We start from the raw sequence: 20,940 nt of genomic DNA, 5'->3' as shown, positions 1-20,940 counted from the left end.
ATGTGCTGCTCTGTTAGCTGAATGGGAGCGCTAATGTTTATGACATTTGGTAAGTTTTAAATGAGAAATAAATAAAGCTGTTCTGGTTTTGACCCTGCAGGCTGCGGAAAGTGTGGCAGAGGAGGAAGTGTTCAGTGAAGGGTGGCATCCTGACCATTTCACATGCCACGGTGAGTGTCTCTTCTTGTCCAAGTCTGGTTTCAGATTCCCACAGGAGGCACTTATGCAGCTAATGCATGTATGTTACTCTGGGTGAGTCTCTGTGTGTGGGGGTATGTAACTCTGGGTGAGTCTGTGTGTGTGGGGGTATGTAACTCTGGGTGAGTCTGTGTGTGTGGGGGTATGTAACTCTGGGTGAGTCTGTGTGTGTGTGTGTGTGTGTGTGTGTGGGTATGTAACTCTGGGTGAGTGTGTGTGGGTATGTAACTCTGGGTGAGTCTGTGTGTGTGGGTATGTAACTCGGTGAGTCTGTGTGTAGGGGTATGTAACTCTGGGTGAGTCTGTGTGTGTGGGGGTATGTAACTCTGGGTGAGTCTGTGTGTGTGGGGGTATGTAACTCTGGGTGAGTCTGTGTGTGTGGGTATGTAACTCGGTGAGTCTGTGTGTAGGGGTATGTAACTCTGGGTGAGTCTGTGTGTGTGGGTATGTAACTCTGGGTGAGTCTGTGTGTGGGGGGGTATGTAACTCTGGGTGAGTCTGTGTGTGGGGGGGTATGTAACTCTGGGTGAGTCTGTGTGTGTGTGTGGGTATGTAACTCTGGGTGAGTCTGTGTGTGTGTGTGGGTATGTAACTGGGTGAGTCTGTGTGTGTGGGTATGTAACTCTGGGTGAGTCTGTGTGTGTGGGTATGTAACTCTGGGTGAGTCTGTGTGTAGGGGTATGTAACTCTGGGTGAGTCTGTGTGTGTGGGGGGTATGTAACTCTGGGTGAGTCTGTGTGTGGGGGTATGTAACTCTGGGTGAGTCTGTGTGTGGGTATGTAACTCTGGGTGAGTCTGTGTGTGTGGGTATGTAACTCTGGATCTGTGTTGTGTGGGTATGTAACTCTGGGTGAGTCTGGTTGTGTGGGTATGTAACTCTGGGTGAGTCTGTGTGTGTGGGTATGTAACTCTGGATCTGTGTTGTGTGGGTATGTAACTCTGGGTGAGTCTGTGTGTGTGGGTATGTAACTCTGGATCTGTGTTGTGGGGGTATGTAACTCTGGGTGAGTCTGTGTGTGTGGGTATGTAACTCTGGGTGAGTCTGTGTGTGTGGGTATGTAACTCTGGGTGAGTCTGTGTGTGTGGGTATGTAACTCTGGGTGAGTCTGTGTGTTTGGGGGTATGTAACTCTGGGTGAGTCTGTGTGTGTGGGTATGTAACTCTGGGTGAGTCTGTGTGTGTGGGTATGTAACTCTGGGTGAGTCTGTGTGTGTGGGTATGTAACTCTGGGTGAGTCTGTGTGTTTGGGTATGTAACTCTGGGTGAGTCTGTGTGTTTGGGTATGTAACTCTGGGTGAGTCTGTGTGTGTGGGTATGTAACTCTGGGTGAGTCTGTGTGTGTGGGTATGTAACTCTGGGTGAGTCTGTGTGTTTGGGGGTATGTAACTCTGGGTGAGTCTGTGTGTGGGGGTATGTAACTCTGGGTGAGTCTGTGTGTGTGGGTATGTAACTCTGGGTGAGTCTGTGTGTGTGGGTATGTAACTCTGGGTGAGTCTGTGTGTGTGGGTATGTAACTCTGGGTGAGTCTGTGTGTTTGGGGGTATGTAACTCTGGGTGAGTCTGTGTGTGTGGGTATGTAACTCTGGGTGAGTCTGTGTGTTTGGGTATGTAACTCTGGGTGAGTCTGTGTGTTTGGGTATGTAACTCTGGGTGAGTCTGTGTGTTTGGGGGTATGTAACTCTGGGTGAGTCTGTGTGTGTGGGTATGTAACTCTGGGTGAGTCTGTGTGTTTGGGGGTATGTAACTCTGGGTGAGTCTGTGTGTGTGGGTATGTAACTCTGGGTGAGTCTGTGTGTTTGGGGGAATGTAAATCTGGGTGTCTGTGTGTGGAAATGTAACTCTGGATCTGTGTTGTGTGGGTATGTAACACCTCTGGGTGTGTCTGTGTTTTTGGGTATGTACAGTACCGTGTGTGTGTGTTAATTTGCTTCCTGCCTTGTGGTGACTGAGGTAGCAGGCTGGTAGCAGGTGGCCTATAACAGTGAAATCGACTGCAGTGATGATGGAGTGCAGCATCTGCTCTAATCGTGCACTTTGGTGCATTCTGGTGTGTGAAGCATGGTAAGCTTTAAAAAAAAACAGCTGGAAATGTAGAATTTTCTGAAAGCTGTGACTTGAGTAAACATGACGTCACACTACTGTATAACAAACTGCAATGGGGGGAAAAAACAATGTAAGGATTTAACATTCTCCAAGAAGATCCAGTGCTTACTGCGTCTGTTTCTCGAGGGACGCAGGATGATGAACTGCTCCAGGACATTTTCATTCAAATCTTCGTGTAGTGTTGTGTTGTGTCGATAAATCTGTGTCTGTTTTGTTCTCCAGTCCAACAGACAGCCAGTTAGACTTAACCTGCTAACCTGTCAGGTTAAACCAGGCGAGGATAAGAAGTGCTTCGATCTGATCTCTCGTGAGTAAACACCCCCACACACACATCACACACAGAGATGCATACACATGTGAAAAGGAGCTAAAGTGCAGTTAATGTAAGCCACGTCACTCTCTCTACCTCTCTCTCCGCAGATAATCGTACATATCATTTCCAGGCAGAGGATGAGCAGGAGTTTATGATGTAAGTGTGTGTGTGCTGTGATGGGTTTGAGTGCACTTGACTATGATGTAGATGTGTATTTATGGGAATTGTGGGTGGTTCAGTGGTTACAGTACATGATGTGTACCAGTGTGTTTGAGTACAGAAATTCTGCAGGCACCTATAAACTTTTTCATATGAGAGGTCAGATTAGCAAGGCCAGACTGGTGAGAAAGTTAACTCTTCTAACTCATAAGCACTCTGTACATCCGTGGTGAGCTGAAAAGCATCTCGGAAGGCACAGCATATTGAATGTTTATGCGGATGTGCTACAACAGCAGAAAACCACATGGACTCTTACTAATGTCAGCCAAGAACAAGTATTGCCCTGTTCACACTGCAGGTAAAAGTGGCCCAAATCTGATTTTTTTTGGGGGGTCAAGTGACCAGGTCAGACTTCTTCAGGAGTAGTGTGAACACTCAAATCTAGCCCAGATCTGAGTTTTTCAGATCAGATTCAGACCACTTCCATATGTGGTTCTGAATCAGACCCAAATCTGATTTTTTTCCCAATGTGGCCGCAGTGTGAACAACCAAGGCGGATTTGATGCGACTTTTACGTCAATCTACATGGACATTCGTCACAATTACCGCCGGCGAGTAACAAACGTGACTACGCCTAGAAAATGGATCAAATAATCAAAAGTTGCTCTCGACATCCGAAAAATTTTGAAAACACTGCGTATCTGTGCTGCCATTACACAAACATTTAGAAAGAAAAGCGAAAATGCTTACTTCCTCCATAACCTCGCCAACTTTTTAGCGCAACGGCGTGCTGCGTGTGACGTCATTGTTATTGTTCGTTTGCGCATGCGGGTCAGTTCGAAACAGCAAACAGTTCATACTGGTATCTGATATAGGCCACATTTTAAAAGGTAATGTGAACAGCCAAACAAAAAAATCAGATCTGAGCAAAATATCCGAATTGAGCATTAAGACTTGCAGTGTGAACGTGAACTAAGGCTCCAGTGGGCACAGGCTCAAACAGTCAGCAGCTGAAGACTAGTCAAAGTCTGCTTGTCTCCTCTGACTTTTCTCATCAGCAAGGTATTTCTGCCTTTGGTACTGTATATTCTGTTGCCCACTGGATATACATTTCCCACAATCCCGGGTAAGCTTTAGTGACCAGTAACGTAGCAGTTTGTGGACTTGGTCCAGCCCATCGGGATCGGTCACATCTTCTTGACCTGTATTTCATTTATATGCATCAGTCTGCTGCCTTCTCAGGATTGATTGATTGCATATCTGAAGAATCCCTTACACTAGAAAGTCTAGTCTAAAGTCTATTTGTGCAATGTGTATTAATTTTAGTGTGTGTGTTTTCAGCTGGATCTCAGTGCTGACTAACAGTAAGGAGGAGGCTCTGAACATGGCATTCCGTGGTGAGCAGAGTGCAGGCGATGACAGTCTGGAGGATCTGACCAAAGCCATCATCGAGGATGTGCTACGCATGCCTGGCAACGAGGTGTGCTGCGACTGCGGAGCGCCAGGTCAGTCAGCTCCGTGTGTGTTTGTTTACGCAGGAGTTGGAACGCGGCTCATCTGTTTGGAGTCGCGAGAATGAATGAGTCAGTGTTTATCATGGAGAGAAAATAGACACACGGCAGCAAGCGACTAAAAAAGCAGCTTTGTAGATGCTCAGGTTGATGCGAACTCTTGGGGAATGACTCTGTGGTGTGACGTATCTCAGGGTTATTTTCTAATTCCAGTTGATTACTGACAAGCTTTTTAAACAGTTCATGATATATGTAATGCTGGGGAGCATCCACACTACAAAGGTCCTGTTATCACTTTGTATAACACTTCTATATCTAAGATGCTGAGAGGCCAGAAGTACAGAAACAAATTTACTGATATATAAGACTACAGTAGATTGCTGGAACTGCAGGCATTGCCAAAAAATACCAGCATCCATCTCTCCCTGGCCTACAGGGCTAATAGTTATCTTAAACTCAGATTCTTCGCTTGCAGGAATTTCTTCATGCACTGTAAGTGATAAGATCTTGAATCTAGTCACATTTATTATAAGATTACTCATGCTGATTATTTGTAAGCTTTATAATTTTATTCTAGTACGTGTAATAATCTTTGATTAGATTTCTTTGAATGTTTCATCAAGATATTTTTAAGCTTGCTAAGATGTCATTGTTTTAGTGTGACGGCATTTTGCAAACTTTTGCTGTGAGTATAAGCCTCGCTCCAAACCATCAGACCCTTTAGTACTGTTGGGGTCAGTTTGACGTTATTGGGGTTTTAAAAGCCTTAATTCACTACTGTTGTCTATTAGGCTTTACCAATGTGGATGATTTACAACAAATGCAAAACAATGAACATCACAAAAGGGTTAAATCTTTGGTCACGTCCATTATGTGAATTTGTGTTATGTTATAGGGGACACGGTGGCTTAGTGGTTAACACGTTTGCCTCACACCTCCAGGGTAGGGGTTCGATTCCCACCTCTGCCTTGTGTGTGTGGAGTTTGCATGTTCTCCCCGTGACTCGGGGGTTTCCTCCGGGTACTCCGGTTTTGTCCCCCGGTCCAGAGACATGCATGGTAGGTTGACTGGTATCTCTGGAAAATTGACCGTAGTGTGTGTGTGTGTGAGTGAATGAGTGTGTGTGTGTGTGCCCTGTGATGGGTTGTATCCTGCCTCGATGCCCAAAGACGCCTGAGATAGGCACAGGCTCCCTGTGACCCGAGGTAGTTCGGATAAGCGGTAGAAAGTGAGTGAGTGAGTGAGTGTTATGTTATATCTTGATAATCAGATTTGAGAAACAGTGCTGTGGGATAAACAAACAAAGAATAAACATCATGCAAGCCTTCAGGTCTGTTTCTGGTTGACAGTCTGACTCTTTGCCTACGTTGTGAGCGTGTGTGTTTGTGTCACACCACACAGCTGGGTGACAATCCTGGTCAGCATTGTAAGGGAAAATGTTGAACAGCATTGTAAGGGAAACACATTTAAAACACTAATACACATCTGAGATCAGACAAGATTCACTTAAACAGCCAGAAGCCAGAATGAAATTGTCGACTAACATGCTGAGACGATGGGGTTATTTGTTCCTGAGCGTTTTTTCGCTCTGCTATAATGCTGATTGTAATTAAAGCTCCTTTCATTAGCACACTTCAGGATCATGTGCCATGTAGTTTCCACGTAAAACTCAAAGGGGGATTTGTCTGTCTGTCTATCTGTCCGTCTCACCCTTCTGTGTAGTGTAAGATGTTATCTCTAGTGATGAAGATGATAAACACATTTCTGTAAGTCTATAAACACATTTATGCTGGTTCACTACGTCATGGACTAAGAGTACTATCAGTCTCAAAACTCTGTTCGGTAAGGTAATATAGTAATAAAAACACAGACGATATTTCTTTCTTGCTTTTTTGTTTCTTTCTTTTTAGTTACTTTAGTGCTAGTTAGTTCAAGTAGTTGTGATTTAGATGTCGTTTGAAGACAGGCGTGACGTCATATGTCAAGAACCTGAAGACAACAGTTAATGACTGAGTGTGAGAGACTATTATTAGAAACTGTGATATTCTCGATCATGGCAGAACCAAGATTTAAAAAAAAAAAAAAAAAGCAAGTCCTCACTGTTAGTCCGCCTGTTAACAAAGGTGTCTTGCGCCCCCTTCAGGATGTAATTTGAACAGCATTGATGGAGATTCAGTGCCTTGCATTTGCTGCACCTTTTAACGTGTGTGTGTGTGTGTGTGTGTGTGTGTGTGTGTGTGTGTGTGTGTGTGTGTTTGATTCAGATCCTAAATGGTTGTCCACGAACCTGGGCATCCTGACCTGTATTGAGTGTTCAGGGATCCACAGAGAGATGGGTGTCCATATCTCCCGCATACAGTCCATGGAGCTGGACAAGCTAGGCACCTCTGAACTCTTGGTGAGTCGTGTGCCTGATGTCTCTGCACCGTCACAGCATCATGTATCTAATCTGATTAGTTGAAGGTACTCCAGCCAGACAACAACTCATTTTATAAAGGCTGCTGGTTTCTTCCAAAACAATGCCAATCAATGTCAGAATTAGAGACTTTATGATACTCTGTTTTTATTTCCAGAAAAACTGATGCTTGTGTGATATTTTTTTTTCTTGCTAATCTTGATTAAGTCATTAAAGGTGTCATCACCCCACTCTTTGTTCTTAAAATAAATAAAAGGAAAATACTCAGCTAACACATGACTTGCAGAAAACAGATTTTTCTTTTTTCTTTTCTCTTGTGTTTTGGAAATCAATTCTGTGTCTCTTTCTAAACTTCTTTTTATTAATATTCATTGTCGTCGTTGTCTATTATAATGTACCAGTTTGACCCAGGACGTTGTTGGCATACTAACTATGTTTCTTACTGTGTGGTAAAGTCAAACGTAGGATGCATAAAATATCAGAACTGATCGATCTCTTTATTCCTAATCTTTATACAGCTGGCCAAGAATATAGGAAACAGTAGTTTTAATGAAATCCTGGAGGGGAATCTGCCGAGCCCGTCACCAAAGCCTGCACCGTCTAGTGACATGTGAGTGCAGTCGCTCTTACAGCTACTTATTAGGATAATGTGAGGTTTTATATTATTACTGGTGATAAAAGATGAGACACGACACCCGCTTGTTTCCCTACAGGACTGAGAGGAAGGAATACATCAACGCTAAGTACGTGGAGCATCGGTTTGCTCGGCGCCCCACCAGCACGGCCACGGCGAGGCACGGTGACCTGTACGAGGCGGTCAGGACTCGAGACCTACTGGGCCTCGTACAGCTCTATGCTGACGGAGTGGAGCTACTGGAACCGTTCCCCGAGGCAAGACAGGTACACATACAACACACTGCTCTTTATATTTCATAGACTTGGATTTTTTGGGACTATTCAATATCATGAATCTACATAAAATATCCCATAATATAAAGGTAGAGGTGGAAAAGATCAACAGAGTTTCATTATAGTTTGTAAAATAAAAAAAATCTAATGAAAAACAATAAATAAAGAAAATCAGGTACAAATTTATGATTGCATAAGTATTTACCCCCTGTTGCTGAGAAATCTTTAAATCAGCTCTAAATCACAACCCAGATATCTAAAGCTCATTTTTATTCTTCAGGATAAACAGAGAATCAGGGCATACATTTGAGCTTCAATTTTTAATCTAGGACCAGACTGGTGTAACATCATATCTCATTACCATCATCGTATATTATTGACGTATATCTTTTTAAGATTTGGACCATAAACCAGTGTCAGGAGAAAAAAAAAGTTGTATATTTTTCTTTTCTTTTAAATGTGTATGTAATTTTACATTCTTGAATGGTGGTGATTTTCGATAGTATGTGACTGTAGTTAGCACTGATAATGGAGATTATGAGAGCACAACCATCTCTAGGGTTTACAGAGAATGTTCTGAAAAAGAGAAAATATGCAGTGAGCGGCAGTTCTGTGGGCGCAAATGCCTTGTTGAGGTCAGAGGAGAATGGCCAGACTGGTTCGAGCTGATAGAAAGGCAACAGTAGCTCAAATAACCACTCGTTACAACCGAGGTATGCAGAAGAGCATCTCTGAACGAACACGTCGAACCTTGAGGCGGATGGGCTATAGCAGCAGAAGACCACACCGGGCGCCACTCCTGACAGCTAAGAACAGGAAACTGAAGCTACAATTCGGCACATGGCTCACCAAAATTGGACAATAGAAGATTGGAAAAATGTTGCCTTGTGTGAATCATCTCCGACTGGTTTCTTGAACATGACAATGAGTTCACTGTACTCAAATGGCCTCCACAGTCACCAGATCTCAGTCGAATAGAGCACCTTTGGGATGTGGTGTTACGGGAGATTCTCATCATGGATATGCAGCCGACAAATCTGCAGCAACTACGTGATGCTATCATGTCAATATGGACCAAAATCTCTGAGGAATGTTTCCAGTACCTTGTTGAATCTATGCCACGAAGGATTAAGGCAGTTCTGAAGGATTAAAGCAGTTTCATAGTAATTTGCATAATAGAAACAGCTTTTTCTTTCAAAACGTCAGCAGACTATAAGGCAGCTAGGCAATTCTAGACATTGTATGGTATATCACTACATTTACTGACTTTTTTAATTTCTGGTGCGGGTCCCGAGGTGTGATTCCCTCCTGTTGAGATTTTCAGTTCTTCAGCCCTGCTTTTGTTGTGCAAATCACCATCACCTCTGAGGCCTGGCTCATTTGCATTTGTTCAATCAAAGTAGCTCAGATCCAAGGCAAGCCAAACCTCTGTGTGTGACATGGAAACCTTCAGAAATGTCCGCCGTCTATATAAAATAGACTGTTTTATTTATAAAAAATTGTGTGCTAAGGTTCGTCATTGCCATAGTACATATGATATTTATATAACCCTTGTGCAGACCTGGGGTCTATTTGACTCATCTGGAAAGTTTAATGTGTCATAACTTGGGTTTCCTTCCACATCTTTGCCTGAAATTTATCATGATTGATCCAAATTATGAATTTTGCAAGTAAAATTTATTTTGTCTATTTTCGTAAAATAAATACTTTCCTCTTCAAGTCCTCCTGAGTCAATTTGACCCTGCCACATTTAGTGGGGCAATAGGTCACACTTTTGCCCTTTTCAGTGCAATGAACATACATACAGACTCAAAAATGCACACACAAAATGTCCACTAACACACGCACCCAAAACACACACTCACACACCACACACACGCACGCGCGCGCACACATGTACACACACAAATTGGGCATTGCATTTCATTAGGCCTCCAGAAGAAAAAAAAGCCACACATTTGTAAATATTTCACACTTTTGATATGCCTTTGCCTAGCAGAGGGCAGAATATGATCTACGGAAATGATCTCACACACACACACACACACAGTCAAACACTGTTCAAAGCATTGGGCATTGCATTTCATTAGGCCTCCAGAAGAAAAAAAAGCCACACATTTGTAAATATTTCACACTTTTGATATGCCTTTGCCTAGCAGAGGGCAGAATATGATCTACGGAAATGATCTCACACACACACACACACACACACACACACACACACACACACACACACACACACACACACACACACACAGTCAAACACTGTTCAAAGCATTGGGCATTGCATTTCAGTTGGCCTCCAGACAGAACAAAAGTTATACATTTGTAAACATTTCACACACACACGCGCACATGCACACACACACACACAAATTGTTGGGTTTTATGTGTGCGGGGTGTGTGTGTCTGTGTGTGTGTGTGTGTCGTGGGTGGGTGGGTGGGTGGGTGTGTGGGAGTGTGGGTAGCCCGTTTTTGGGTGATCAGATGGCGTTTGAACCACTTTAAAATAAAAGTGTATCCATATATTGTGAATGTGTTTCTTTTGTATAAATATGGAAGGCATTTCTGAAGGTTTCCATGTCACACACAAAGACTCTGTGGGTCCAGCTTGTGCAGTGAAGTACGAGCGATTTGCTACTTCACTGGGCATTCCAATGTCCTCCTCTACCCACACAGTGCCGTCTTTTGCCGTCTGGCTCAGACAGGGCTTCCCAGTACCACGGTGCATCTTCTGTGGAGGCATGTTGGGTTTTTGTTCCGTCTCAAAATTCACTTTTGGTGTTATAAATCATTGATGGCCAATGAAACTGAAATGACATTATTTTATTCTGTATGTGTACGAACATGTCAAAAGCCATGGACCATAACTTCACTCAGCTTATGACATTTGTGTACAAACATACATTGGACACTGAAGTGTTAGCAAGTTTTCATTTTATTCATGTCATTGTATTAGCAACTTTTCATTCTGTTTTCACACAATTTTCTATAAATAAAACAGACTATTTTTTATAGACGGCTGACATTTCTGAAGGTTTCCATGTCACACACAGAGGTTTGGCCTGCCTTGGATCTGAGCTACTCTGAGTGAACAAATGCAAATGTGCCAGGCCTCAGAGGTGATGGGGGTGTTTGCACAACAAAATCAGGAGAACAATGGAGCTGTAGGGGTGCTAGTAGGTGTGAGGTCCAGGGATTTTACGCAAAATTGGCGCAGGGTTAGTAAATCTAGTAAATCTGAATTCTTGCAATCTGACAAGCTTTTTGTTTTTAATGTTGTTTTACTGCAAAATGAAGCATGTCCTAAATGCTGAAACATGCTCTGTTATTTATTGTTGCTCAGTAGAAAGAGTGTCGTCTTTGCACTCACGCAAGATTCACTTCCTTTTCTCTGCTTTCCTTTACTCATAGGGAATTTTGTGTTGTCAGGTGCCACTTTAACAGTTAGGCTTATAGATGAAATGTGGATGTTCCGAATGATCATCTCTGATCACCTCCCACTTGCGCCAGCGTAGCGGCCGTCATCTCAATCCATCATCCTTACTTTATTGGCTGCAAGAAAACCATATTTGAAACGCTCTCCCCTTCACAAAAAAGGACGAATCTTCCCTGACCGATGAACCGAATGGATTTTATCTTGTAATCTGTAACTTGCTTTTTTGACTTTCATGTGAAACCTTTGATGGTCTGTGCCCCTTCCTTCAAAACTAAATGTCAGACCACATATATAGCTGAAGTATTAGATCAGAATTTCACTACCTATCGTCTGAAGAGGATCTGAGACCACTTTGGTTACCCGCAACCTGCTTTCCAGCCGGTTTGGACTAAATCACACATGCAGGCTAATTACTCATGTATAGCCAAACATTAGAGCAGCTTCCAAAACTAACATAATGTTTCATTTACTATCACATTGTTCATTTGGCAGAAACTTGTAGCTAAAATACATTTCCATCTACAAAATATGAAGGTTTAAAATCTACACATGGATGGTTTAAATGGTAATGAGAAGTAAATGAATGAAATGAATCTAAAATCTAAAACCAGCAAACAATAAACAAACTATAAGTTGAAATTCTATGTCTTTATTTTTTTACTTAATATCTCATTGGTTGGAATTTAGTATGATATGATATTTTCAAACCTGTAACACCCAACAATTTATCAAGTGTTTTTTTTTCTCATTGATTTAGATTTTCGTCACTGGCCAAAAACAATACATAAAGTTTCTATGAACTGTTTATATTCTAAAGTGTAACAAATTCTGTCCAGGATGCAGTGAGTTCAGCTAAAATCACTCATAATGATTGTTATAAATAAAGCATGACGACATGAGGTAATGGCAGGACGAGGTTTTTTTATTATATTTATTAAATATCAAATCAAATTATTTATTGAAATAGGATCCCGGAGAGACGGCTTTGCACTTCGCAGTCCGGACCTCAGACCAGACCTCGCTACCCTTGGTCGATTTCCTCGTCCAAAACAGGTCTTGTACCTTTACCGTCTTGTGTAGTCAGACGATGCAGATGAATATCTCTTGACGTGTGTGTGTGTGTTCCCAGTGGCTCTCCGGACAGGCAGACGGAGAGCGGGAACACTGCGCTCCATTACTGCTGTACCTATGAGAAGCCCGAGTGTGTTAAACTGTTACTCAGGGGCAAGCCACTGATCGATATAGGTCAGTAAGAATACTGCATTTTTAATGCAATTGGTCAGTGTGTTGTAGAGAAACAGGTGGTCTAACACACTCCTTTAAATGTCATTTCAGTCAATCAGAACGGTGAGACGGCCTTGGACATCGCAAGGAGGTTAAAAAACACACAGTGTGAGGAACCAGTAAGTGTCCAGAACCTTGAACAGCAGTCGCTCTGCAATTCAAGTAACTACATTGAAATGATTTGTGTGTGTGTGTAGCTGATGGAGGCAGCAGCTGGCAAGTTCAACCCTCACGTCCACGTGGAGTACGATTGGAACCTGCGGCTCGAGGAGATTGACGAGAGCGATGACGATCTGGATGATAAGGTTAGAACCAGTACGATGTAGAATGACTGAGATCCTAAACATACAGCACTATTTGGTCACGTGGCAAGGGCTGCTGTGCAGGTGGGTTTCAAGCTAACCGACAGACTAATGACACATGGCGGTCATCTGAAGTTTAAACCTTTGGCGAGAGCCAGCATGATTTATGACAGTCAATGCAGCAAAGGAGATATAATGTTTCACCTGGGCAGTGCTGCTGTTCCCTACAGTACCATGCATAAGTATTCACACCTGCTGAACCTTTGCACATTTTGAAGTGTTAGTTTGGAACTGATAAGATAAGACACACGTCATTGTGATTTTATGACACGAAGTACATAATATTGGGGGAGGGGTGAATACTTATGCAACACTGTATATTTTTGTAGAAGGACAATAGAGAAGCAGCTTTCCTTCAGTTTTTCAGTACCAACCATGCTACAGTCTGTGATCCAGATCATGCCTGTGTTACTATTGTACTAAAAAATGACATGATCTTCTTTAAGTACTACTGATTTAATAATCAGTTTGTGCTTGTGGACTGTATATGATCGGATGTCCTTAACCTTGATAACAGCAGCCGAGTCCGGTGAAGAAGGAGCGATCTCCGCGACCGCAGAGCTTCTGCCACTCGTCCAGCGTGTCTCCACAGGAGAAGCTCTCACTGCCTGGATACTTGAGCCACAGGGACAAGCAGCGGCTCTCGTACGGTGCCTTCGCCACCCCCGTCTACAGCACTTCTACGGAAACCCCCGCATCGCCTGGGGCAGACACGCAAACTGCTACCACCAAGAGCAGTGCCAAAGGTACAGAAAACACTTGAAAGTGAACATGGGTTAAATGCCATTAATGCTATATATAATAATAGTTAAGAAATAATAAGGAAGGAGCAGTTACATCATGACAGGTTGTTGGTTCACAGACAGAACACTGAGAGCTCAATGATAATGATGTAAGAGGCAAGCTTTCTCTGTACTACTCAGTAAGTTCTTTCACACTTTGGGATCAGTCTTTCTCTAATTCGACACTATATAGAAGGTTTCACCATCAGATCCAATTAAATAAAGCTTGCTCACATCACTCAAGTGAATTCTGTACCGGTTCTCTCTGACCACATACCATGCTGAACGTGTCATGATTTGGAGGATGTTTTCTGCAGCAGGAGTTGGGCCTCTTGTGCAGCTACATGGGAAGGTGACTGCAAAGGTTTTTCAGAACCTCGTTCAGCAACACGAGGTTCCTTCCTGCAAGCGTTTCCCAATCGGCTCGCAGTTTTCATGCAAGACGAAGCCCTCTGTCACACCGCAGAATGAGTAAAAATCTTCCTTGAAGCTAAGAACATCGAATCAATGAATGAAGTAATTGGCTAGGCCGGAGTTCTGATCTAAACCTTGATTTAAAATCTATTGCAAATCTTTGTCCACAAAGTTAAGGCTAATAAACCCGTTAGATTTACCTCACTGTAGACGAGCCTGGATGAAGAGTGGACAAAGATACACCCAGAGCAGTGTGTGACAGTAGTGATGAGACCACAGATGTCTTTATCAATGCAAAGGCCTCTACACTTCCTACTCATTTTTGACAGCTGAAACCCTCAAACATTTTAGTTGTAATTTTCTTTTGTGCTGAAATGGTAGCGGTTCTCTAAATTTGATCACTGCGCTTTCTACATGAAGGGTAAAACATGCTAAGAGAACATATGGCTAATCATCTCTATGGAAGATGAAGATGGATCAAAATTTATCTGTATACACACACTAACTTATATACAGTGTGTGTGTAACGTATATACAGAGCGTGTATGATTAGCGACTGAGTGTGTTTGTGCACTTTGGGTGACAGCTCTTCTTCAGGCGTCTCTCTCTCTCTCTCTCTCTCTCTCTCTCTCTTTGTGTTAGTAACCGTTTATAGCCTCAGGGAGGAAGTGACACGCTTGCAACACAATATCACACAGCCACAACCATTTTCTTTAAAAAGGAAGCTACTTTTGCACAGACAGACCTCTGGCAGATGTGTTGTGTTTTTTGTTTCTTGATAGTTTGATAGATGTTATGAGAAAATAAAATTAAAATTCAGCAGGGCAAGTCTACATAACCATCATCAGGTGTCATAAACACACCCATTTCCTGCTTTGTCATTGATGGGCTGTTTGTTAACAAAGGAACAGGAATGTCTTGCTTCAGGCTATGATTTACACATAAGAACTGTCTCTCATATAACTAGGTCTGACTCTAACGCTGCTCCTATAGAACCTAAAAGAAATGATACTGTGAGCTAAATCCTTTTGCTGCTGAATCGTGAGCTGCTTGCACATTTTAATACCTCGATCTTAAAGCGTATTGCGTGATGTTACTTATTAATAAACAAGGTTTTAAGAGTTTACAGTAGTAATGAGTAGTTAAGCGCTTGAGCAGTGTGTAGGTTGCAGTATGCACATTTGTAGAATTGGGTTTATTGTTTTGTTTATTTTTTTATTTTATTTTGGCCTATAAATCTATATAAAAATAGAGAGCAATTAGAGTTGCAAATTAAACACACACACACACACACACACACACACACACACACACACACACAGAGATGTTGGTGGTAGTAGTGGATGATTAGAGACTCTGATAAGAGACAGAGAGGTAGCAGAGATATTTGAATTTTCCATTCAATACGTCTGTGTTGCTGTTACAGCTGACCCGGAAATGAAACTGCCTCTCTGTTCAACGATGTAGCAACCATGTGATATTTAAAGAAGTTAGAGCTAGCTGTACAGACAGAATTACAGAAGAGATTTAACTTCAAAACAAAATGTGGAGGATTAAACACTGGAGTAAACTATCGAATCTGGATACATAGATAGATTTGTTATTCTACACAGATTTTATTCTCCCTTAGGTGTCCAGTTGGGTTGAGATTTGGTGACATTGATCATAACCAATCATAACCTACACAGACATATGCCTTTGTACTTATCTGTGTATAAACTCATTCCACAGAAGAAACCTACAAGAAGCCTCTGCATTATAACCTTAAGATATGAAGCTAATGACATCAGTAGTCATTTCCCACTTAGGATCTTTTATATTAAATATTTAATCAATTATATGCTGCTCTGAAAGGCCATAGCACTGCATTATGTTAGTACTACTTTTATTATTTATTTTCATTTATTTATATGCAGTGCTCAATATTCAATCTGTTGCTATTTATGTTTCCAGAAAGGAAAACACCTTTTTTTTTCCCCCACTTTTATGCGCTAAAGTTCATCTCTATTAATTTTTTTCCAGATTGCCTATGGATTGTTCTTGATAATCTTGATAAAGAAAAAAATGGACAGATTGCAAATAGTCCCACATGATATATGGTACATGGATGAAGAGAAGTACAATAGACATAGTCTATCTGCTGACCCCAGCAACTTCAGTATTCATTGATGAATTTGCATTAATGATGTAGTCAACAAGTTGTTATCGTTCCCTCCAAGGGAAGGAGTGGGCCCAACCCATGCCAGCAAAATGCTCTCAGAGCGTAACAGACTTTGTTTTTCCTTTAATTTGTCACCTGTTCCAATAGTTGCTTTCGTTTTTTTTCCCCCAATTACATTTATTTCATTTGGCAGACCCCCTTATTCAGAGCGATATACATTTTTATTTAATTTTATACAACTGAGCGATTGAGGGTTATGGACCTTCCTTGATTCGGGGCCCTTGAACTCACGACCTTACGATCTGTAATCAGACACCTTAGCCCAGCGGTGTCCAATCTTATCTACAAAGGGCTGGTGTGGGTGCAGGTTTTTATACCAACCAAGCAGAAGCCACACCTAATTCCACCTGTTTAATCAGTTATTCTTGGCTTTTAGTAAACTCTGGCGTGGCTTCTGCTTGGTTGGAATGAAAACCTGCACCCACATTTGCCCTTTCCGAATAAGACTGGACACCGCTGCCATAGCCAATGAGCTAAGAATGTTTATCAACAACATCTGGATACATGTCCAATGCTTGGAGATGCAGCTTATTTGTACAAACATATAGCCATATAAATCATGATGCCAATGGCATGTACACTAAGAGTTAAATGTATAGTGCATTCCTGACAGAGGGATTCAAGTACTATTTTTTTATTTTTTTTTATTTTTTAACTTCCCAGCTGCTTCCACTGGCCCTCCCACCTCTCTCCCACTGGGTTCCCAGCCTTGTGCAGGTGGCAGCTCCACTCTGTCTAAAAAGAGGGCTCCTCCACCTCCTCCTGGAGGCCATAAACGCACTCTCTCAGACCCCCCCAGCCCCGTCCTCCAGGGACCCCAGAGCAAAGGTGGGTGCACATCATTCTGTGCCGTTTATCTTTTATAATCCAGTTTAATTTACCTCATCAGCTCATAAGGGAACAACTGTAATTAATTGACTTTCATTATTACTGTACGTTTTGTAATTTTATACTCCAGTTCCTCTATTATACATTTATGGCATCCTGGAGCTTCCCAACAGGAAGTACAGTGTTAACTGCTATCTGTCTTCCAGTGCTCAGCATTTCACTGACTACGAAAGAAATCACCTGTGTTTGCATCTGATTGCATTTCCTCTTTTCTTGACTTCTAAGAGAATGAACATATCCACCTTTCTTTTAACCACAGGGAGTGATTTAACTCCACCGCCGGCAAACAGGACGTCGCCAGCTAACAAATTTGAAGGAATTCAGCAGCAGCAAAGGTGTGTAACGGCTACACGTGTAGTTAGTGTCGTAATTACACAACTAAAGAATATTCACCACTTTCATGCTTTACCATCCCTCTTACAGCACTACTTCTAGTAATACAAAATCAACACTTGGTCCAAGAGTCTTACCCAAACTACCTCAAAAAGGTCAGTGTTTCCTGCTTTGTCACTATGAGAATCGTCTAAATAGTCTAGAATGGAATGTGAAAAGCCTTGTTTTATCCGTGGGGCAAAGTTCAGCTAAGTGGTGAAACATTATTAAGATTATATCACAGGTTCAATCACCTTGACTTCCTGATAAACCTTTAAGTTAAGGATAAGCTGTCCCTCTTTTTTTTCAGTGGCATTAAGAAAGACTCCAGGTATTGTCCCCCCAGCGGAGAAACCCAGTCAGGGCCCAGAGGTCCTGCAGAAACCTACTCAGGTGGTGGACATTCCAACCAGAGAAACCATCACCAGACCTACAGAGCCTCCGCCCAAAATCCCACAGGCAGCTGAGAGGCCCCAACCAGCTGAGATTCCTCCCAAGCCACACATACTGGAGCTTCCTCCAAAACCCCAGCTCTCAGATCTTCCCCCAAAACCACAGCTATCAGAATTACCCCCCAAACCCCAGTTGTCTGATCTGCCCCCTAAACCCCAACTAAAGGATTTGCCACCCAAACCACAGTTATCAGATTTTGCCCCAAAAATCCAAGCATCCACAACTACAGACACCCCCCAAAAACAGCCAACACTAGAAGAGGTATCCCCAAAGGTGCAGTTAGCAGAGGTACAAACTCCAAGCCAGCATGGAGAGCTTTCGCCCAGGCAGGCGAGTGAGGATACTAACGGTGCACCAGCAGGAGTATTGGAGATGCCGGTCCCTCTGCCACGCAAAATAAACACGGTGAGTCATGTGGAAAGCAGACAAAGGTGATGCAGTGACAGAATGTGGCCCATATTTGAGCTGACTTGATAACTTGATGAGTTGAATTGTGGAGTTCAGTTGACATGATCAGTTCACTAGTAGAGTTGACTTTGTGTTTTCATCTGGAGTTGAGTAGACTGTGCATTTGAATTGACCTGAGGACTTAAGTTGACTTGTGGACTTGATCAGTTGACTTATTGAGTATACTTGTGGAGTTTAACTATAGAGTTGACTTGTTGAGTAGACCCTCTCACTCACTCACTCATTTTCTACCGCTTATCCGATGTTGAGTAGACCATTGGATTTCAATTGAGTTGAGTTGATGTTTTCAGATGACCTAATGATGATGTAATACATTTTTTTTGTCAGGGGAAGAGTAAAATTAAGAGGGTAAAGACCATCTACGATTGTCAAGCAGACAATGATGATGAGCTGACATTTAATGAAGGAGAAGTGATCATTGTTACAGGAGAGGAAGACCAGGAGTGGTGGGTGAGTAAGACTTTAGTGTATCTCTGGATACTGTACACCCTTTGGTTTAACACACATTTGAAAGCAAAATAAATTTCACAACATTTTCTATGAACTTGGTCTTTTCCAGATTGGACACATAGAAGGTCAGCCGGACAGGAAAGGGGTCTTCCCTATGTCCTTTGTGCAGATTCTGTCTGACTGACATTGTGACTGGCAGGTGTGAGGCTGCCCCTGTAGCACAAGCTTTACCCCATTAGCCTCTCACCAGACTCTGGACTCCTCCTTTCTGTATAGCTGCTGTAACCCAAACAAATCTCAAGAATCCAAAAGGAAAAAAAAACACCATATCAGATCCAGACTATTGAAAGCATGAAGGGTGAACTGACTAAAGTGTGTTAACAAATTGCATTATTTTGCCTACCAGTATTACCGTAGCCAGGGCGGCCCAGCATGCTAACCTGGGTATGCAGTAGCTATCCTCGGATTTTAGCACTTAACATTTCTCAGTGTATGCTGTAACGTTGTGTATGTGTGCACATATGGAATTATATGTATGTCCATATTAAGTGTCTTTGTACATATATATGCACAAATATAAGTGTATATTTATGTACTTATGTAGGATGTAAGTGTGCAAATGTATGTTAATCCCTGCTTGCTTCAGGAGCCGGAAAGACTCCTAGACATTTTAGCTCAGTGTTTTCATTCATCAGTCGTATTCCTGGAAGGACTAACGGACAAAACCGAGAGAATTAAATGATGGTTTCACTGAATATTATAGCAGTGTTATCCTTCAGTATAGTGGCATGATAACTAGGGATGAAAACTTTAATAGTTCCTAGCCTCTAAGCATCTCATCTTCTATGCATATAAGGTTAATCACGTTAGGCTGGATTTCTTGCTTGTCATTATATGTCGTACTAAAAAAACAAACAAAAAACAAAACAGTAACCACATTTGTCTTCTATCTATACAGTTATGTTAAAGACTCCAGCTCTGGAGGTGGTTTACTGGTTAGTGTAGTCTATGCCACTTGGAGACTATCCATGTGTCCTCACAACTAAGTCCCTGGAACATGTCCTTGCCCACAGGGTCATGATTTTAAGGCAGAATGATCCATGCAAATCCAATCTGTCCTAAAATTTCCCTGTTGCCCTCATAGCTCACATCGACCAGCATTGGTATAACAGGTTCTGGATGCTCATTTATTTGGTCTACATAGAAATAACTCTGGAACTGTGGAGTTTTGTTTGTAGGTTATTTGTGTGTTTGATTTTATTTGAATATGAATTCAGGGGAAGAGAGCAATGAGTGACGGGCAGCAACCCGGCCCCGAATGAACTTAACGCTGCCTCTGACTTTTCCTCAAACCAGGAAGACTTGAGCTTTTTAGCTTTTTCTTTTTGTGTTAACAGAAGAGCATGTATTAGCAAATGCCTCCTAATTTGTTGATAGTATTAGCCATTTATAGGGCTACAGTGTGTCAGTATGAAGAAGAATACAATCCGTTTTGAGATGTATAGAAAATAAATGGATATTCATTTATTTTAGGATGTGTTACAAATGCATTAGCTGTAACTGGGGTAAACCACGATGCAAAATTTCAGCACAAGCAAAAACAGCAGGGCTCCATGAAGTAACAAACCTATGTGAAGATTGTGGAACTGAGTTCCTGATACACCATTCCTTTATTGTGTACATTTAAACTCTTCATGAGCCTGTTGTTGGACCAAATGTGTGAAATTCATGTATAACATACACTTCATAAAGAAATGCCATCTTGACTTGTCAGGAACTGGTGACTCACTTGTCAGGAACTGGTGACACTCTTATCTGCTAATATTTGAAACAGTCATATGGCTAATTTCATGAAGAACTGGATTTGATCCTAATGTTAAAAATATATTTAGGTAGTTTTTACCACTCATTTCTCATTTGTTTTTTCGTCTGTATTTTGCTGCACTGTATGTTTAGTATTGAGAATCTCTCTGATATCAAGTTTCATTTAGAAATAAATATTTTATGTTGAAAGTGTTTGTTTTCGTTGTTTTGTGTGTGTGTGTGTGTGTGTGTGTGTGTGTGTGTGTGTGTGTGTGTGTGTGTGTGTGTGTGTGTGTGTGTGTGTGTGTGTGTGTATATAGTTAAAGATATTTAAAGATATTTCCCCTACAGTGGTACTTGAATTTGAGGTTTAAAGTACCTGAGATTTTTATGGC

General features: G+C 41.9%; 1 protein-coding gene across 12 annotated transcripts in view; it reads left to right on the top strand.

Annotated features, from left to right (window-relative positions):
* The window catches only part of asap1a (ArfGAP with SH3 domain, ankyrin repeat and PH domain 1a), a 69,396-nt gene extending 48,641 nt beyond the window's left edge, over positions 1-20,755 (top strand). For 8 of the 12 annotated variants that reach the window (XM_027169236.2, XM_027169233.2, XM_027169231.2 and 5 more), the window contains 18 exons: positions 101-170; positions 2,524-2,608; positions 2,722-2,770; positions 4,115-4,278; positions 6,549-6,682; positions 7,219-7,310; positions 7,414-7,600; positions 12,016-12,101; positions 12,178-12,293; positions 12,384-12,451; positions 12,530-12,637; positions 13,212-13,440; positions 16,775-16,939; positions 17,259-17,334; positions 17,423-17,487; positions 17,682-18,229; positions 18,620-18,742; positions 18,852-20,755. In XM_027169236.2, the coding sequence (XP_027025037.1) occupies positions 101-170; positions 2,524-2,608; positions 2,722-2,770; positions 4,115-4,278; positions 6,549-6,682; positions 7,219-7,310; positions 7,414-7,600; positions 12,016-12,101; positions 12,178-12,293; positions 12,384-12,451; positions 12,530-12,637; positions 13,212-13,440; positions 16,775-16,939; positions 17,259-17,334; positions 17,423-17,487; positions 17,682-18,229; positions 18,620-18,742; positions 18,852-18,926 (2,440 nt within the window). In that variant the 3' untranslated portion in view covers positions 18,927-20,755. The remainder of the gene's footprint in view (positions 1-100; positions 171-2,523; positions 2,609-2,721; positions 2,771-4,114; positions 4,279-6,548; positions 6,683-7,218; positions 7,311-7,413; positions 7,601-12,015; positions 12,102-12,177; positions 12,294-12,383; positions 12,452-12,529; positions 12,638-13,211; positions 13,441-16,774; positions 16,940-17,258; positions 17,335-17,422; positions 17,488-17,681; positions 18,230-18,619; positions 18,743-18,851) is intronic. The other 4 variants (XM_027169232.2, XM_027169240.2, XM_027169237.2 and 1 more) reach the window with 2 other exon arrangements.
* The last annotated feature ends 185 nt before the right edge of the window (positions 20,756-20,940 follow it).

This window comes from Tachysurus fulvidraco, chromosome 1 (assembly GCF_022655615.1).
Source record: "Tachysurus fulvidraco isolate hzauxx_2018 chromosome 1, HZAU_PFXX_2.0, whole genome shotgun sequence".
Classification (NCBI taxonomy): Eukaryota; Metazoa; Chordata; class Actinopteri; order Siluriformes; family Bagridae; genus Tachysurus; species Tachysurus fulvidraco.
The sequence above is the reverse complement of the archived record's forward strand: the minus strand, read 5'-3'. Positions and strand labels throughout refer to the sequence as shown.